Source organism: Mchenga conophoros, linkage group LG22, assembly GCF_057382185.1.
Source record: "Mchenga conophoros isolate Kocher_MC1m ecotype Shallow Benthic linkage group LG22, M_conophoros_male_GT1.1, whole genome shotgun sequence".
NCBI classification, from domain to species: domain Eukaryota; kingdom Metazoa; phylum Chordata; class Actinopteri; order Cichliformes; family Cichlidae; genus Mchenga; species Mchenga conophoros.
In genome coordinates this window covers 7671991-7691581 of record NC_140546.1, presented here as the reverse complement: position 1 = coordinate 7691581, position 19591 = coordinate 7671991, and the positions used below count along the sequence as shown (strand labels likewise).

At 38.5% G+C, this 19591-nt stretch overlaps 1 protein-coding gene across 6 annotated transcripts; it reads left to right on the top strand.

Moving 5' to 3' along the window:
* Positions 1 to 384: 384 nt before the first annotated feature.
* On the top strand, positions 385 to 14407 carry LOC146548719 (class I histocompatibility antigen, F10 alpha chain-like). Of its 6 annotated transcripts, none has more exons than XM_085263054.1 (14): positions 389 to 542; positions 1566 to 1826; positions 3652 to 3930; positions 4293 to 4595; positions 5386 to 5526; positions 5801 to 5818; positions 6024 to 6068; positions 6803 to 6850; positions 7383 to 7417; positions 7586 to 10450; positions 11150 to 11215; positions 11566 to 11721; positions 12173 to 12265; positions 12575 to 14407. In XM_085263054.1, the coding sequence occupies exons 1-9, from the start codon at positions 491 to 493 to the stop codon at positions 7385 to 7387; spliced, it is 1152 nt and encodes a 383-aa protein (XP_085119180.1). In that variant the 5' UTR covers positions 389 to 490; the 3' UTR covers positions 7388 to 7417; positions 7586 to 10450; positions 11150 to 11215; positions 11566 to 11721; positions 12173 to 12265; positions 12575 to 14407. The 6 variants fall into 6 exon arrangements, with proteins under 6 accessions (XP_085119184.1, XP_085119180.1, XP_085119179.1 ...); XM_085263053.1 differs by having other exon boundaries at positions 7586 to 10606; XM_085263058.1 differs by having other exon boundaries at positions 385 to 542; positions 7586 to 11215.
* The last annotated feature ends 5184 nt before the right edge of the window (positions 14408 to 19591 follow it).

Here is a 19591-nt window from a genome sequence, read left to right as displayed (position 1 = left end):
GGTTGCAAGCTAAATTTGTGGGTGGATGAATATTTGTATCTGGATTACTCTGGGAACTCAAGGTTAATTGCATAGTTGTGTAAACATGAGCATAACTACTTTTAAAATGGCATTAGTAAGAATATGATTAAGTACAAATAACTCCAGAAAATATGTGATAACAACTGTGACACAAATATACATGATTGGTATGTGTCTTTAATCACTACGTCACTTTAGGTCTCTGATCAAAATCACAGATTACGCGCTACTAGCTCTTTGTTTCTGTCATTCTCCACTTTCCAAAATAAATTAGTAAATAAATAAACCTCGGTTCTCTCATTTTGCCTGGTTACTGGTGAGGCGCATCCAGCTTTGAATTCCTATTGGTCAGAGAGGAGTCACTGCGCGTGCGGACTCAGAGGCTGTAGTTTCATTTTGTGGCAAAATTCAAACAATAAACGGTTGTATTAATTTTTTTTCTTCTTATACTGCAAGTATTGAATTGAAAATGAGGACGTTTATGATGCTGCTTCTTTACTGGACAGCGTCTGTGTCTGCAGGTAAGCTTCATAAAAATGAAACTGTTCTTTAGAGATAGTGTTGCTCTCAGGTGGCTCAGGTGTTACTGTAAACAGACTCTCGGCTTGCATATATTCAAGAGTCAAGGTTTATTTTTATTTCGCAGGGTTGTTGTTGTTTTTTTAACAGAAATACACAGGCTTCAACAAGATGTTGCTTCTCGCCAGCATCTACAGTACAATGATCAGTAAAACAAATAAAATACAGCGATAACAAATCTAAAATAAGGATAAATAGCAATGACGCAGCAGCCTGCAGAGACTCTGAGCAAACTCAAGTGTAAATAATCAGATTGATTCAGCTAGCAGCAGTCCTCTCACAGAGAGGGATTAAATTAGATCAGATTAAGTGTGTGTTTATGGTTTGTAAAGGGAGGGGCCAAAGTACATTTATCAGTCCCACAGTTTGTGCAAAGAAGCCTTCCAGCATCCTGCTGGTTCTGCAGCTGATGCTCCTGCACCTCTTTCCAGATGTTGGAGGGAAAACAGGCCGTGAGAGGGCTGGTTTGGGTCCCTGGTGTTTGTAGCTGTTTGCAGAAAGCCTACAAACAGCTACAAACATCAAAACCAAAATGAGTGTTGGTTTACAAATGATTTTTGTTGAAATTAAATTTCTAATTGTAGAAGAAGAAAATTTTAAGCTGCTCATAATGTTTTATGGTGTAAGGTATAGAAGTGTAATATTAGCAAAAAGGGAAAGAAACAGTTGTAATCTGCACAATACTAAAACATGAATTCATTGGCAGCCTATGGTCGGGTTAATGCCATAATAAGGACTGTAAATCATTACTGATGCAAAATGAAAATATAATCAAATCAAAATGACCCACAAACACCAGTTTTTACAAAACGAATTGTAAAAGTTTTTAAAATAAGATGATCAGAAAAGATAAAACATTTAATAATATTTTTTTTGTATTTATAGAGGGGACATTATAGTGTTTTTATTTTGAAAATACTGTGATTTTTAAAGCCGTGTCTCACAACATTAAACATTTCTTCCAGTGAAGCACTCTCTGAAGTATTTCTACACTGCTTCCTCTCAAGTCCCAAACTTCCCAGAGTTCGTGGTTGTTGGGATGGTTGATGAAGTTCAGATGGTTCAGTTTGACAGCAACACCATGAAAGCTGTGCCCAAACAGGACTGGATGAACAGAAATATAGATGAGCAGTACTGGGAGAGAGAGACTGGGGGCTTTGTAAGTGCCCAGCAGGTGTTCAAAGCCAACATTGAAATCGCAAAGCAGCGCTTCAACCAGACTGGAGGTTTGTTTATGTTTTATTGTTTTTTTACTGATATTTGCTGTTAATGTTTTCAGCGTTTATTTTAGTCATAAACAGATATGCATGCATACACTTTAAAAATACTTCATTCAGATTAAAGATTTAAATACAGGATGACTCACGATGAATGTAAAGGGCAGATGGAGGGCAGCTAGTGAATCAGGAAGTGCAGAGGATGAGTAAAGAAGACATGAGGGCAGCTGTAAGAGGATGAAGAGTGAAAAGGCAGTTTGTCCAGATCATACCTGTGGAGTTATTGGGATGTTTAGGAGAGACAGCAGTGGACTTTTTAACCAGACTTTTAACGTCTGGGGAATGGGGAAGCGGCAGTATGGCTTCATGCTGAGAAAGAGCATCACAGACCTGATGTTTCTTTCAGTGTTGATGGAGAAGTTTAGAGGAGGTCAGAAGGTGTTGCAAAGAAAGCACATGATAAGTTGTCAAAAGGTGAACTGTAGTGCTGCATGAGAAACTCAGGGATGGCAGAGAAGTATGTGAGGGTGGTGCAGGACATGTATCTGGACAGTGGTGTGTGTGGTTGGAGTGACAGTTGGGTTCAAGATGGGGGTGGGATTACATCATGGATCTGCTCTGAGCCCCCTCATGTTTGTAATGGGGATGGACAGGTTAACAGATGAGGTCAGACTGAAGTCTCCATGGACTTTGATGTTTCCAGAAGGTATTGTGATCTCTAGTGAGAGCAGGGAGCAGGTGGAAGGGATGGGGTTATACGCTGGTGAGAAGAGAAATGAAAATCAGTAGAAGCAACACAGAGTAAATGTGTGAATGACAGGGAGAACAGTGTTACAGAGAGGATGCAAGAAGCAGAAACAGTGATGATTATTAATTTAAATGCCTGGGTCAACCATCCAAAGTAGCAGGCAGAGCACAACAGAAGTGCAGGGTGTCAGGGTGTGATCTGTTGCATAAAGACAGAAGCAAGAGTGAAAGGGAAGGTTTACAAGAGGGTATTGAGACCTGCTGCGATGCATGGTGTGGAGATGAAGGCACCGAGTTGGAGGTAACAGAGCTGAGGATGATTTTATTGGGAGTGACCAAGTGGCAAGACTGAGATGGTTTGGATGTTGAATGTGGAGCTGAGAAGAGAAAGACCTTGGAGGAAGTTCATGGATGTAGAGAAGGAGGATCTGCTGTGGCGACCCTTAAAGAGAATGACCGTGGGTGAGTGCTGAGTGTTTGTATATGTGTGCATGAGGGTGGGAATGCATGTTTGTGTCTGTGTGTGCCTGTTTGTCTGTGTCTATATGTCAGGTCGGGTCTTAGACTCCACCTCTCTGGGAACTCCCAGGCCCTCCAAGGCCTATCTCCCCTCACCACACTCCCTGCCGGTGATTGATGCCCTCAGGGGTCGGTGCATTGGTGGTTCTTGGTGTCCGGGGCTGGGCACTCAGGTATGTACCAGCTCGCTCCCGGTGGCTACCTGGCGGGGCCTGGCCAAAAAAAAAAAAAAGAAAAAAAGAAAAAGAGAGTGACCGAAAGAGGAAGAAGAAATGAAGAATTGTGAAGTCAAATGACGTTTTTCTCTTTCATTAAAATTTTGAAAACAGTATTTGTACTGAGCTCACATCTTACATAACTTGTCTTTAAGGATATTTATTATTATGCTTATTGAAACCAGTTGTAGCAACTCACTGCTGAACAGGCTTCTCTGTCCTGAAACCCTCCTTCTGTGGAAGCTGTGTTGAATCAGGTCAGGTGTTTTAGTCTCTGTTGACTTGTGTCTCTGTGTTTATATGTTGGATCTCACTCTGGTTCACTGTCGTCTTCGTCTCTGTTCTTCTTTCAGGTGTTCACATTGTCCAGCGGATGTACGGCTGTGAATGGGACGATGAGACGAATGAGGTGGACGGATATGAGCAGTTTGGTTATGATGGAGAAGACTTCATAATATTTGACCTGCAGACAGAGACGTGGGTCGCTCCAAAACGACAGGCTGTGGTGACCAAACACAAGTGGGACAGTAACAACGCTTTTATAACCAGTGTGAAGAACTATTACACTCAGATTTGTCCTGAGTGGCTGAAGAAGTATCTGAACTATGGGAGGAGCTCTTTAATGAGAACAGGTATCACATGACCAGACTTAGTGTGATAATTTACCTCATTTTTATTAAGTAATACAACTATTTTATAACCAACACAGCTAAGTTCAGTGTATTTTCTCTCTTCCTCTGTCTGCTAATCTCGTGTGTTTTTTTTAAACAATAATCGAAATGTAATTTATTCGTTAAATTTCAAAACCATCCCTTCATCCTTTTACAATGTGTTTCCCCCTCCCTTCAAATATTTTTCTTATTTCTTTATTTTTATATTACAGAGTTTTTATTTGACTCTGTAATATCCTTCAGATGGTACTATATGTACATTAATATGTGTTAGCATGCTGTTAATACAGAAACAGTGACCTGTGTGTCGCTTTACTCTCCAGTTCTTCCCTCAGTGTCTCTCCTCCAGAAGTCTTCCTCCTCTGCCATCAGCTGCCACGCTACAGGTTTCTATCCTGACAGAGCCGAGATGATGTGGAGGAAAGATGGAGAGGAGACTCATGAGGGTGTGGAGATAGGAGAGATCCTCACCAACAATGATGGGACCTTCCAGATGAGTGTTAACCTGGATCTGAGATCTGTTCCAGCTGAAGACTGGAGGAGGTACGACTGTGTGTTTCAGTTCTCTGGTATCAATGAAAACGTCACCACCACACTGGATAAAACAGCCATCAGGACAAATGGAGGTAAGAAAATTATCAGAAATAATGAAGAGGTGTTGTTTGTATTGTTTTGTGTTTGAGCTGATGGGTGTCATAAAATATTGACTTTATTTTCAAAATCTAATTTTAAATGGCCTGTATTTGTATAGCGCTTTTCTAGTCCCTAAGGACCCCAAAGCGCTTTACACAACCTGTCATCCACCCATTCACACACACATTCACACACTGGTGATGGCAAGCTACAATGTAGCCACAGCCACCCTGGGGCGCACTGACAGAGGCGAGGCTGCCGGACACTGGCGCCACCGGGCCCTCTGACCACCACCAGTAGGCAACGGGTGAAGTGTCTTGCCCAAGGACACAACGACCGAGACTGTCCAAGCCGGGGCTCGAACCGGCAACCTTCCGATTACAAGGCGAACTCCCAACTCTTGAGCCACTCATTTTATAGCCCAGAATGGACCTCCTGTATGAACTCATGATATATAAACAGTCTAAAACAGAAAAAAAACCCACAAACACAAATAATTTTTATTTATAATAAACTAATCAATCATGGTTTGCAGTTGTAACACTGACACTTTAAATGTTTGGATTTAATATAATATTAGTTTAGTATTAGTATAAGTCAAAGAGGTTAAAGACATTAAGGACACAAATTTCAGTTTTGTTTTTCTCTTTATTTTCATTCAACATTTTTTGTTAATCATTGAACAAAAATTTTAGTGGTTTTTTTTTGCAAAACAATATTTAAAATTAATAAATCAGTTGTTTGCTGCTCTTCTTCTTTGTTTTTTCGTTTGTTTGTTTTTAGCCTCGACAGAAGTGCCCAGCATCACGATCAGGCCCAGCTCCAGCCCCACTGCCATCCCCATCAGCGTACCCATTGTCACTGCTGCTCTTGTTCTTGCTGTCGTTGCACTAATCGGATTCATTATTTACAAAAAGAAAACTGGTGAGTGAACTAAAGTGATGAATTCAGTATTTTTAGTGTTTTTCCAGGTTGCACATTAAAACAAGCTTCAGGTCCTGGTACAGCAATGATGTTTAAAGCCCCAGAGTGATGAGACTGTAACAGTATTATCATAGTGATAACCAATAGTAAATAAAGTAAAAGGTAAAGTAACATGGAGAGCTTTGTAAACCAGTTTGAGTTAGTGGTGTAGAGATCAGTGTTCCTGTATTTACAGCTATGATCACTGACATGTGATTCTTTCTTTTATTTACAGCTAAACCTTCTAAACCTTGTAAGTAAAATTCCCATGTAGACATTTTGAGCTGAAACCTGTTCACATTAAAATCTGTTTCACTGAATGTGAATTAGAGACTAAAATTAAATGCATGGAAACAAGGCAGATGTTGGAAATTAACAACAGCATCACCACAGAGCAGCTCAGCTGGTTGCTGAAGTTTTTATGTTTTGATTTTGTCTGTCTGGTCTGATTGTTGTAGACATGAAGACTTCACCTGAAGATGATGCTGAAAGGATCCCTTCAGGTGTGTCTGTTTGTGCTTGGATTGGAGGATTTGTTTGCATCCTCATAAAAATTGTAATGTAGTGGCTTTATTTTTACATTTTCTAAATATGAAAGTAGAAGGTTAGATATTCAAACCATGTGTTCATAGTCAGTTATAATAGTTTATAGTTACACAGCACTAAACAGAACAAAGCAATTAAAGCATCAGTACTAAAAACAGGTACCTTGGAAACATAGACGGCCCTGTCTACGTTCAGTATGTTCAGTAATATTTTACAGTAACAAACTAAATCTGTGTATCACTGCACGTCCTGTTACTTTAATCTGTTTGGCCACAAATGCTCATCCGTCTCTTAGCTTCAACGTTTCCCTGAACTCCTCAGGATCTTCATTTATTCTGCTCTCTGTCATTTTTCACCACCACACATCCTCATTCTTCTTCTTCTTCCTGGATGTTGCCCAATAAACTTTTCTCCATGTTCACTAACTGAGATTTCTGTAGTGCTCACATAAATATGTTTTATAAGCACTGCAAAATTTTCTGACCTACAAAATGAAACAGTGCTCACATATTTTAAAAAGTTAAATATTCAAGTGACAGAAACAGAACGATAAACCCTCCTGCAACTGAGAAAACTTTCTCCTCGTGTCTGTGTTTGTGTTCATGCTGTTTGTATTAAACACTATCATCAACATCAACAGATCATATTATTTTTTAGTTGAACATAATCATTTTGTATTTTTCCTCCTCAGATTCAAAACCTTCTTCAGACATAACCATCAAAACTGAGCTGATGACAAGTAAGTACAGGCTCTCTATGACACACAGTCTTAATCTTTGTGTGGTACTGCACGTTTTTACTGATGGATTTTTATACTTTGATGCATTTCGAATTATTAAAAACATTTCTGAACTGTTCAGCTGGTCTGACTCACCAGCTGTAGATTCCATCACCATCATATCACACGTTTCTTCTCCTACAGTCGATTGTTTTTGGATTTTAAATGCTCTTATCTAAACAAAACAACATCCTCAGAGGGAGCAACATACATGCTGAACATGGCAACCACTCGCAAAGATCTAGATATAACAAACTAGACATTTTTATGCTCTTTCTTATCTGGGTAAGAATCAGTCGCTTCCACTAAAACCTCATATATGATGAATAACGAGGCCATCTAACAGATTTTACTGAGGAACAAGTAACCAGTTAAACTGTATCACTAGTGACATGATAGACGAGGAAGGTTTGTGTGGAGATGGTCGTGGCCCAGTGTGTGTGACAGCTCCTCCATCATGATGAGTTTTTGACCTGAATGTCTTTTTCTTTAGAGTAATTCTGACAAAGAGTGAAATCTGCAACAAAGGTAAGTGACGTCTCTGAACACATCACATGTACCACATACAGTCATCTTTGTGTTGTCCTGAATGCATTTAAAGAAACCCTGAATTTTTCACACTGACTGCATTTGCTGATGCATGAAGAATTTTTCATTCGTTCCTCGTTAATGAAAGCTGAATCTTTCTTTGAAAAGGAGACAGTTTGAACACTTGGACTAACTTTACTTCATGAGGATTCTGCATCACTGAACTCCTGAGAAAACATTTCTACTGTAATGGACATTTTTTATTCCAGCTAGGACACAACTGTCCTGACACAACCGCCCTGGGGCACGGGGTGGCTGTAGCTCAGGAGGTAAAGCAGGTCACCTACTGATCGGAAGGTTGGTGGTTCGATCCCAGGCTCTTCCGGTCTGCATGCCAAGTATCCTTGGGCAAGATACTAACCCCAAGTTGCTCTCTGATGCATCCATCGGAGTGTGAATGTGTGTGACTGTAGTTAGAAAAGCACTAAGTACAGATAAAGTGCTTGTGAGAATGGGTGTGATTGGGTGAATGTGGCTTGTTGTATAGAGCGCTTTGAGTACTCTGGGAGAGGAGAAAAGTGCTATATAAGAATCAGTCCATTTACAATTTGTGACTGAAACATACACGAAGGAACCAAATTTTTACTTTTATGTCACAGGAAAAAAAGAGAATTACTATTTTCTGTGAGAAAAAATACTTTTTAGCCAAACTAACTTTATAAAGTGCTTTAAAACAGCAAGTCCTGACCAAAGTGCTTAACATTGAGAACAGAATAAAAATGAAAAAATAAAATAATTAATTAATTAATAACAACAACAACAACAATTATAATAATATTAACAATAATTATAACATAATAATAACATAAACACATAAAAATAAAACTACATAAATAAAAACACTGAAAAAAACATAAAAAACAATTTAATTTTTTTAAGTATAAGTTTACACTGTAGGTCTTTTTTATGCAATAATAAGTAAAGATGGTCCTGAAGAAGAAAAACGACATCTGTAGGAATTGTGTGTTTATTTTCCTCAGTGTTGGTCTGAGTGTGTATTAACATTATTCAGTTTTAATGCTGCTTTGCTACAGCAGTTAGTTCCGCCTGTTTGATTTTAGTTTAACTCTGGATGACTTTCCTGACACAACCTCAAACGGTATTTGTGTTTTCAGCTGGAATTGAACCATCAACCTTTTACTGACAAGGTCAGAATGCTAACCACTGCACCTTTGGAGATATTTGCTGTGCTTTGAACTAACTGCAGATCAGTGCATTTACAGTCACTTTACAATCACTGTTTTTTAATGAGCATCAACATGAGATGTCTTGAAATACTGAGTTTAAGATTTATAAAAGTTGTCATAAATAATTTGTTTCATCTTTAATAAAAATATGAATACACTGATGAAAGCTATAAATAAGGTATTGCAAAGAAAAGCTGTACTCTATTATTGCCATTTCTATGTTTTGCTCAAACCCTGGTACATGTGACAGTGATGAACAGTCATGACTTTAATGGTAACTGTATTACATAAATACTACAGAGATATGTATGTGTATATTTTATTACTGTTTGTTCTGTTAGATGGTCAATGCAGCTGCCAAAAATCAGGTTTACAGTGTGTGATGAAAGATTTTTAATTTTGTGATTATGCTTAGTTGTAGCTTCATTTAAAGGAAGAAGAGCTTGTGAATTGGAACCAACACAGGAAGAGAGATTGAAGCCATATGTTTAGAGGAATGCGGTGACATACGATACTACCTCCTGTTTTAAACAGACAAGCTGGCGCTCTCCCTCTCTTTCTCTCCTTTTATGGGAATGTCTGAATTTCTATATGTAACGGAGGCGGAAGGCTGGTTTTATTTCCACAGTGTCGTTTTTTAAAGGAAGGAAACCTTCCTCCAAACGGACAGAGCAGTGGAGCCGCCAAGGGAAAGCACACGATTAAAAAACTGTAGAATTAAAATATAATTTATTATATTTAAATAGTTAAAAATGTAAGATAAATTAAAACAACCTTGGCCAAGGGATAACACAATAAAAATCAATAAAACACAACATTAAAAGTCCAGTGGGATCCACCACAGCATAAAAGTCCCAGGGAGTTAAGAAATCCAGCGAAGTAAAAGGGAAACCCAGCGGAGTCCTCTCCTTCCTTTCCGCATTAGCGTCTTGATATGCTAGAGAAAGGGAGGAGCGGCAGTCACTACTCTTCCGGCAGTTTTTATTCAATAAAAGGGGATAAGTCGAAGACTTACCCCGGGTGGGCAGAGCTCTCAACTCCGCCCGCCGCTTCTTTAAAACTGCAAAGCCACACAGCCGTCCCATGCCTTCCGCTGGTGCTGTCTCCGCTCTCCCCGCTGGTACTGTCACTCTCTGCGCTGGTGCCCTGTGCGCTGGTCCTCTGTGCGCTGGTGCTGTCCGTCCTGTGCGCGCTGGTGCCTCTGCGCGCTGGTCCTCCATTAGCCAACTCTAGCCGCCTTATATGTCACTCTGTAAATTATCTTAAAGCCTCACGTCAGGCCTCTCAGGCCCCATCTCTTAAGCCTCCGTGTCACTCCAGGCTCTCGTCCGTTCCCGTGACACTCATGGGTGCCTTCATGCTTCAGTCCTCTCTTGCCTCTCGGTCGAACCGCTTCCTTTGGTCTGCCAGGCCCTCTTATTGGCCTCTCTGCACTCAAAAAAATGAATGAGGTGGATTGTTCAGTGTATATTAATTATTTATTTTCATTTTACTTAAAATATATGTTTTTGTTAAGTTAACATATGTTTTTCTAATCAAGTCTACGTAATTGTGTCTATTATTCAACGTACATAATACTAATGTGTTACTTGATCGCATAACATTTAAGTTAAGTCAATTAGGATCGATATACCTTGTATATCCACAAGGTGGCAGTAATGCAAAAACAGTTGTAATGAAACCGCGCAGAACAAGAAGGTTTCACGGCTTGTGCCTGCTCATGCACAAGACTTCAAATTTAACTGAAAAAGGCTGTTTTGGCGCCAAGCTACTGTTTCTTTGAGAGGTAAGACCACTTTTTTCTTTGACTATGTTGTGTAGTATCTATATGTCCAGCATGGTTATATTTTGCGTTTGTCTTACAAGACATGTTATATCGTTTGCGTGCGCTTGTTTTACATTAGTTTTACTGGGTCCTGGACATGCTTATTTTGTGGACTGTGTAAGAAACATTTTTATTGTTTTTTGTTTTATTAAGGGATTAGCTACAGGGGTTCATGGGGTTATTCTTTCAAGGGGTTATTTTTCCATTTGCTTTCTTGGGATTCCTTTTCTGTAATCCGAGAGTCGGAAATATCGAATAGGATAGCAAGGATAGCATAAAGTGACATTTAAAATCCAAAAAGTCAAGGGCGAAAGCCACTGTGACACCATTGTTCTGCTCTATCAGTAATCTGTATTATGTAAAAATGGTCTGTAAATACAGCATGTTTCCTAGCGGAGTTATACATATCAATGTAGTTATAAATTACAGTTTGTGAAAGTACACACTTAATTTTTTTAATAAAATTATTCAAGACATATGAGTGGACAGACAATGGAGGTCGACAGACCTGGTGATAATTGCTTCTATAGAAAGTTAGCACATGGCAGTGTCAATCTCTTGCTTTTCTTCTGAGTAGTATTTTATTTAGTTGTAATTCAAACAATAATTTGCTTCTTGAAATTAAGTAATGAATTTCTTGTTTTACTTTATAAATCTCAGATCCTGCCTTTACCTGCTCCCTCCTATACTGATGTGGTGTATGTGGTATTGCTGAGCTTGTATGTGGTATGTGAACTGTTATAGTTTTAAAAACAAAACTGTTTTATAAGTTAAGTTTTCTTTTGTGACCCATCCCATGCCCCTGGTATTTCTTCTCCACATCTGAACCATGGTAAAGGTTGCAGTTCAAGGGCCTGAGGCATGAAATTCTTTTCAGATCAGCTGTGATCAATATTTTTTGGAACTTGATAAATAACAATAAAAGCTGTAATGGCTCCATTAGCATTTTGTGTAAATGTTTGTGTTAAAATTATAGCTTTAATGAGGTCTTACTACATTAGTTTTAGTTTGTATATGTGTACATATAGTATGTATATTTACAGTACAGTATGTTGTGTTTGTTGACATATTTTCAGGTGGAAGCAGAATATGTGAGGATTACTACTGCTGCACATGTTCCAAGGCTTTTTACACAACTTGACCAATACACTGACCAGCTCATAAAAGTCTTCAAGAAAAAAGGAGGCGTTGCAGGGAAGAAAATTAGACAAACTTTGGCCCCAGCCACACAGGTGCGTTATTCTGTTGGTAGCAAAATATTATGGCTAATAAGATCATTTTCAAATTTAAACAGCTAGTGTATGGTAGCTGCACAGTGCACTTACATTTATATTAAGCAAGACAAAGTTTGGTACTCAAAATGTTGAAAATTTAAATTACCTAAACATATGTAAAATCTGATCCCTCGATTTAGGTTAAACCAGAAGTGAATGTTTTTATGTTATGTTTTGAATGCAAAAAAGATGATGTATTAGTTTGTCTTTACCTCCATTATGGACATATATAATGTGGTGGAAACCCTGCCCAACAGGTTAACTATTCATGTCCATGTGATGATTAGTTGGTCTTGTGTACATGTCTATCTGTGCAGTGGATATGTCATTCATTTTGCGTATAATGTGAGTTTCTGTCATCCTAAAGTATATCTGTTTTCTCTTCCTGTATCTCTGCCACTCTCTACAGAAGGAAACTATTGAAAAGGGGAGGGAGTGTGTCCTCAGGGCACTACCTTTTTACCTGAATGAAGACCCAAGCATCCTCTTCAAAGAATAATTGGTTGGTAATTTTAGTTTTGTTTTTTATCTGTGTTAAACCAAATTTTGAATAACTAATGTTGTTGCATGTTGTAATGTTGTTGTTGTTGTTGTTGTTGTTGTAATTTGCATGGAACCTGTTTAAATGTTTTGGGAAATCTTCTTGTATACCCAAACTATTTATATTTATCGTTGAATCTGTAGTCTGAAATAGTGGCGCACTGGGGTGCATGTTCCTAATATTGTGTTTACGTCATTAAAGGGTAGCTTTGGCCCTTTTTCTTTCTTTTTTTAAAACTGGATGCCATTTTTCTATGTTTTTGTGTCTAAGCTACAGCTGTTCAGAGGGAGCTGGAACAAATTACCCTTGCTATCTTTACCATCGAAAGAGCTGATGCCAGCACTCCTCCAGCCGATGTGGGTATAACCATCTAGTGTGTCCTGCATGACCTGGAAGACCTGGCCTCTGCATGTGCACTCTTAATGGGTGGGATATATGCACTGAATCTCAGTTAACCTCAAGACTGAAAGCTTTCTTTGAAGTACTTCAGAAGCTCTTCCTTCATCTGTATGTCAGCAGACTCTTGACCAAGGTACAGTTGCTCAAGAATACACTGAATGAATAAGCCAACCTTTAATTTGGATGATGAATGTTCTGTCAGATGGACAGAAGTTTTTCGGAGGCTGAATGGGAATAAAATGGTAATTTGTAAATGACAGATAACGGGAAAATTACATTTAAGAGAAATTTAGAACATTTTGAAAAGTTTGTAAACTACTACAATTTGAGAGATTTTACTGTTGTGGGGGGGCTAGTAAGAGACAATCAAAAGTATTGAGATTTAAAGGATTTAATTGAGAGATGATACTGCACCAGAAATGTTGAAGGGTGGTGTGTATATTAGCGTTCAAGGCATATTGTTATGAGGTGGAAATATGTTCATATTCAGTTTGTGTTACATTGTGTGCATTGTAAAGGTAATTGCAATACATACTAAAAATAAGGGTAAGTTAGGAGGTTGATCTGATATCCTCGTGTTGGTGTTGTTTCCAGATCATCATACTAAATGTTGTTCCAGGATCAACATTGCAAGTGACCAATCAGAATGTTGTGACGTCATACTTTTGCGACTTCGGGAAAAAACGGCGTAAAACAAAAAACTGTACTTAAGCTGCGGGAAACCGCCTCTGTCCGCCGATCAACTGACCCTAACCCTAACCGTAACCCTTTAATAAACATTAAGCAGAATTGATATTGTCCTTGTAACATTGGAATTTCATAAATGCACAAATGGCTTGGCGCGCAAAAGAATAACGTCACAACAATGTGATTGGTCACTTGCAATGTTGAACCTGGAACAACATTTTCATGATGGTCTGGGAACAACACCAACACGAGGATATCAGATCATCCAAGTTGGGAATGCAGGATGAATGTATATTTTGTGGACTTTTAAAGACGAACAATTGTTTCCATGTTAAAATGTTTACATCTGAAGGTTTTTGCCCAAACACTGGTAAAATAAATGTTGACAGTGGCAAGTGTTAAATGGTTACTGCTGTGCTGTTGCAAAAAAACTGAACGCTGACAAGCTGTTTTATTGTTAGACCATAATGTTGGCATGTTTTGTTAAAGTTTTATTTGGGATGGTGATGTAATTTTCTTTGATTGCTAATATCAGTGGACTATTTATTATTATTATTATTATTATTATTATTATTATTATTATTATTATTATTATTGTTGTTGTTGTTACATAAATTTTTTTTTAATTGTGGCTGTTGAGGTGGACACTTCACTTTGCATTGTTAAAGGAAAGCACTTCATTGGCATTGTGTTACTGGACTGACCCTAAGCAATCATTGCAAATAGCAACTTTGCTATCCATTTTAGACACTAAAAGAAAAAAACACTCACAGACCTTACTAGCATCACATGTGCATAACTCAAGTGTCATCTTATCAATGTGTTATGTGATCTTCAATGCGTTTTTTTTTCCTTCTATTTCTGGTAGATACAGACATTTAATTTAAAGTCTTGATGTTGCATCTGTCTACATACTGTTAATTACTAACCCTAATGAGCTGTTGTGTTTTATTTTGGACTGGGTTTACACAAATGCTCACTGAATGTGTTGGCAATAAAAGAAATTTTAAAAAATAAGTTGGATGTACTTAATTCATTTGTGTGGAACCTGTTGACAAAATAGATTTATGTAAAACTAATTAATAAAGCACAAGGTGGCTGAAAATATAATATTTGAATTAATCTAACTTAAATTTAACATTTTACTGCCACAAATAAGAAATGTGTTGAAGTAACTAATCTAAACTATCTAACCTGAAAATATATCATCTATGTTCATACAACATAACTTGATTTAGTTAGTCTTAAATATGTCTTGTTAATCTTAAGTAGTTTTTTTTAAATTAGATGAACTAAAGATTTTTGCTTTAAACTAACATAATTCAATTTCGTGGAACCTGTTGACAAAATAATTTTAATTAAAGTCAACGTTTCATTTTTTTGAGTGTGGGATCTCTCGCAGGTGTGATCAGTTTACTATCAGGTAGGGGCGGAGTCTTTCCAGGACAATTTGACAGTATAACGAAAACATGCAACAACATAACCACTGCACAAAACATGACCAATACATGCAATATAAAAACTAAGTAAATACACTTCATATTAAAATATTAAAAAGGTAAAACAACAAAACATGCAAAACTTAAATAACTTGTCCCTTTCCACCCCGTGACATATACATACAAAGTTACCTCCTTTTTCAGCAGATAAGCGAAAGGTTTTCTCCTTTTAAGGAAAAATTATCAGTTCCATACATGCCACTCCTACTGCTGTGGAAACTTGCTTTAAGTATAAATAAAGGATGTTCTGAATGCCCTGCGCGGGTTTTCTGTGTCACATCTGTTGAGCAGTGACCGCCCATGCGCATGTAAAAAATAGATATCTGAGTTGTGAGTTTCTTTATCTTCTAACAATTTCTCCTCACAGTGTGTGTGTGTGCGTGTGTGTGTGTGTGTGTGTGTGTGCCTCATGTGGGATTTATTGTAAAGATTACAGCTGTGTTTTGATCTACAGAATCAGGGGAAAGAGTCTTTGTTCTGTATACTACTGCACTGTTTCTACACTTGAACATCTAGATAAAAGTTTAACATTGTGGTCGTGCATAATGTCGATTATTCAGAGTGTGGAGAGGAGAGTATAATAACATGAGTGAACAGAAACTTTGTGAATATGAGTCATGTTCCAACCTGACACCACAAATACTGAATTACTGAGTATGTAAAGGTGGGTGCATCACTACTTTCAGCCAAGGAGATGATGTACTTTATAATTTTAGTTTGTTAAAGATTTCTGTTCCAATTCTGGATGAATTGGGCTTCAGATCCAAGTGACAGCAGGTCAAAATGTTACCTGTCAGTGTCCAGCATCAGTCTGTATTCAGTTTGAATATCACTATAAACTTATATGGATGAGTTTATGTCCTTTATTCACTGTAACATTTAACTTTTGAGAGAGCAGGATGAAGACAGCAGAGAGCAAAAAGAAACAGAGCGGACATGTGGTCAAATTCACCGAACAGCATAAAGTTGTAGCTTCAGTATAAAGCAGTGTGTTATACTGTTATCAATTATGGATCCTAAACCTGCCCTTATCATCATAATAATAATAATCTTATCTTAATTGTTCTAAGATGATATTTTTGTTATTTTCTTGTTTCTAGTTAAGTGAGGATGATGCAGAGAGAGAGGACAGAGAGGTTGTATAAGAACAGGAAGACTGAGGGAGCAGACAGCGAAGGCAGCTGAAAAACAAAATTAGTTTTTCATGTATTTCATGGAGACTTTGTTTTCCAGTAGCACACGTAAAACATGCCAGTAGACATTCTGAACAGGGGATATTGGTTTGAATAGCAGCATTTTACAGGATTCACTCCAAACATGGCTGAACAGGATGGCTGCCACTACAACAATGTGATGGGCTACAAATCTGTTCTCCACTCATAAAACTGGAGTACATGATGCCCTGTGCTGTGTTTGCATGATAAAGGGAGGGTTCGATGAATTCAGAAATATTAATACGAAACAACTCTATTACCAGTTTGCTTCACGTACTGGTCTGTGGAGTGGCAGTGTGATTTTCCAGTATCTGTACTGAATAATGCCACTTAAAGTACTTGATTTGGTGGAAGCCTCTCTGTGATGATTTGCCACAAGTAGTTCTTTAACTTCTTTAACAAGTCTTTGCCTTGGGTTGGGTAACTAAAGGCTCCGCCCTAAAACAGGTGGATGAGATTAAAATCACTGATTATTCACTCTGATTCATTTTTAAACATTACAATACGTCATCCAACTAATTAGGCTGCTTTTGAAAGTAACGTTTTAATGTGTATCAAATAGAATTGAGGTTTGAAAATGTGAAAATGGTTGATGACATTTGCAAGTAGCATTTTCTCTTAATATTAACGACAAGGTGTTAAAATGCTCAGCCCCCAGTCATAATGCCACGCATTATGACTGGGGGCTAGACCCCCCCAGTCTACTACATGAAGTCTTGCCCCCATAATTTTGATTTGGGGGTTTGTTGGACCAACTTTTCCTCTTATTTACTTATTTTGCTCTTTATGTGAAATAACAGTGGCATTAACCTACTACTGTAAGTATGTTAGTCATAAACTTTACATACTCAAAGCAAAAATAACTACTCTAAGCTATGTTGTAAAAGAGAAAATTAAACTGCAAATAGAATAAAGAAACAGATTCTGCTACTGAAATTTTATCTGGAAATTAACCGCCACAGAATGAATGCACAGTTTTTTGGGGGTAATTGTGCCGGGATGAGAAAAGTCTGGGCTTCTCTGCTCAGGCTGCTGCCCCCGTGACCTGAAACCAGGTAAGTGGAAGAAGCTGGAACAACCGTATCTACACAACTAAATGTATCAGATTGCTGCTTTGTAATTGGCTGATTAGAAATTTGTGTGAATGAGCTGTTTAACAGGTGTACCTAATAAAGTGTCTGGTCAGTGTATATGTATAACCTGTTTTCCTTTTGAACCACTGAGGGGAGCACTTCATCACAGCTTTAGTTCTTGTAGTGTTAATAAAACACTCTTTGTTTGTGCTCTGGTGACATTTTATTAGGAAATGTTTTCACTCTAAAGGGAGCCTAACAACACAGAGACACAATAGAAACAACAGAAACTTTAAACTACAAAAAGTCTGAGCAGCATGACTCATAAACTAAACATACTTCTGTATTGAAACAAAGGCAGAAACACCCGGCCTTTCTCCCCGCCTCCTGACATTATCACATTTGGCAGGCTTTACTTTCAGTTGTGTTGATAACATCAGTCGGTCGTTTTAACCCAGATATTAGTGACGTTGGCACTGAGGATGGTTTTCATTGGCTCAGATGATGCTGCTTTGACATCAGCTTTGGGTCTCCATCCAGGGCCCTGTTTCAGGAAGCCGGTTTGGAAAACTCAGAGTGAAAAACGACACTCACGGTTGAGTAACCCCGAACTGTCCAACTCGGAATATTCGGTTTCAGAAAGGCTGATAACAATTAGTTCAGTCAACGCGGAGTTGCTTTAACCCCAAGTGAAGCGCGCGGACGAGGATACATAAAGCCCTGATAAGCGGAGCACAGATTAAGCGAGTCACCATGGAGACGGAGGGAAAGAAGGCGCGGTCAATGTATTTCACATCGCTTGAGGCCGAAATTCTGATGGCAGCATATGCCGATAACATGCAAATTCCGCGGAAAAAAGTAACACAGCCACAGCTGCAAAAGAAAGGGAGCATGCATGGCAAAACATAGCCGACAGAGTCAATGCGTGAGTGTTAATATAAACATTGATCGAGGGATTTCCACCCATTTAACACGTTATTTTATCATATGTTATTTTATTTGTTATTTTATACATTTTATTTTGTGATGTGATGTGAGCGCAGGTGCAACCCAACAGGCCCCAAACGTTCCTGGCAGCAAGTAAAAATGAAATATAAAAATATAGTCCAAACAGGTAAGGTGTAATTGTATTATGAGCCATAGTGCTTGGTCTGTTTGTCCGATGTAAATCAATTGCAGTTAGAGGCTACATTAATTTTCTTTCTGTAAGCACTTATTGAAATTATCTGAGCACATTACAAGTACATATTTGCTTACTCTGTATGCTCAAATGTGGCCCGTTATAGCCAACAGAAAAAAAGCGGAGGCCCGAAAAACAGGTGGGGGTCCTCCACCACCACCACTCACAGAGGCTGAGCAGTTGGCCCTCAGCCAAAACAGTGGGCGCCCTGTGGCTGAAGGCATCTCTGCGGGGACATCCTCTGAGTCAATAACCCCGCAAGACACAAGTGCCTACATAGGGGGTAAATTCAAAATAATACATGATGTGCATACATCCTTTCTTCACAGTCACCTTTGCAGTGCTACTCATTCATTTGATAAACTCTTTACCATAATGGATTATTTTGTAGTGAAGTTATTTTCCGACTGATTTTGCCTTCCCTCAGTCTTGGTTGTCTTTGAGAGCATAATGACAATGAAGTGTAAGGTGATTGGTATGTTTGTTAATTGCCATTTGGTCCCTTGTAAGTTATAAGTGACCTGTATAAACCTCATATTCTATCAGTTGATGGTGATGGTGTACTGCATCTGGTGCAGCCTCCTGTTGAGCCAGACCAACACGCAGTTGTGAGTAATACTCCACAGATTATATGAGTTTACAGTAGAACAGCAATGTTGTTTATTTCTTTACTACAGGAAAATAATGAAGAAACATTGACAGCTGTTACAGAGGAGGAAGCAACAGAGACACTTTATGAGGTTTACATCTTTTAATACTTTGTGTACAGGAAATACAGGCGACCAATAAAGCCAGTTGAACAAAAAATCTGTTTATTCTTCTTTCAACATGTTGAGGTGATGGGTCAAAGGAAATGATTGTGACATATGGTGTCTCTGACTGCGCTTCCATCTTGTATGTCCGTGGGAAGGTCAGGATGTTCATGGTTTGGATCACTGCTGATGTTTGGTTCAGAAGGACAGTGTTCTCCTCTAATTGTGGCAATGTTGTGAAGAATCACACATGCCACAATAATGTCACATGCCCTTTCTGGGGTGACCCTGAGTCTTTGCAGGCACTGGAACCGGGCCTTAAGCATTCCGATAGTCATTTCAATTCTGGCTCTTGTCCTGCAATTAGCCAGATTATATCGCTGCTGTGGGCCCGGTTCAGGGTCAGGGTAAGGGGTAAGCAAATAGGGTAAACATGGATACCCCCTATCACCAAGCAAGTAGCCAGTGAACTCTCCTAAGACA

Bases quoted from the DNA above. Each gene is read 5' to 3' on its own strand.
- LOC146548719 (XM_085263058.1), top strand. From the start codon at position 491: ATGAGGACGTTTATGATGCTGCTTCTTTACTGGACAGCGTCTGTGTCT. The intron at 1,827-3,651 runs GTTTGTTTATGT...TTCTTCTTTCAG, and splicing joins GCGCTTCAACCAGACTGGAG to GTGTTCACATTGTCCAGCGG. The intron at 4,596-5,385 runs GTAAGAAAATTA...GTTTGTTTTTAG, and splicing joins AGCCATCAGGACAAATGGAG to CCTCGACAGAAGTGCCCAGC.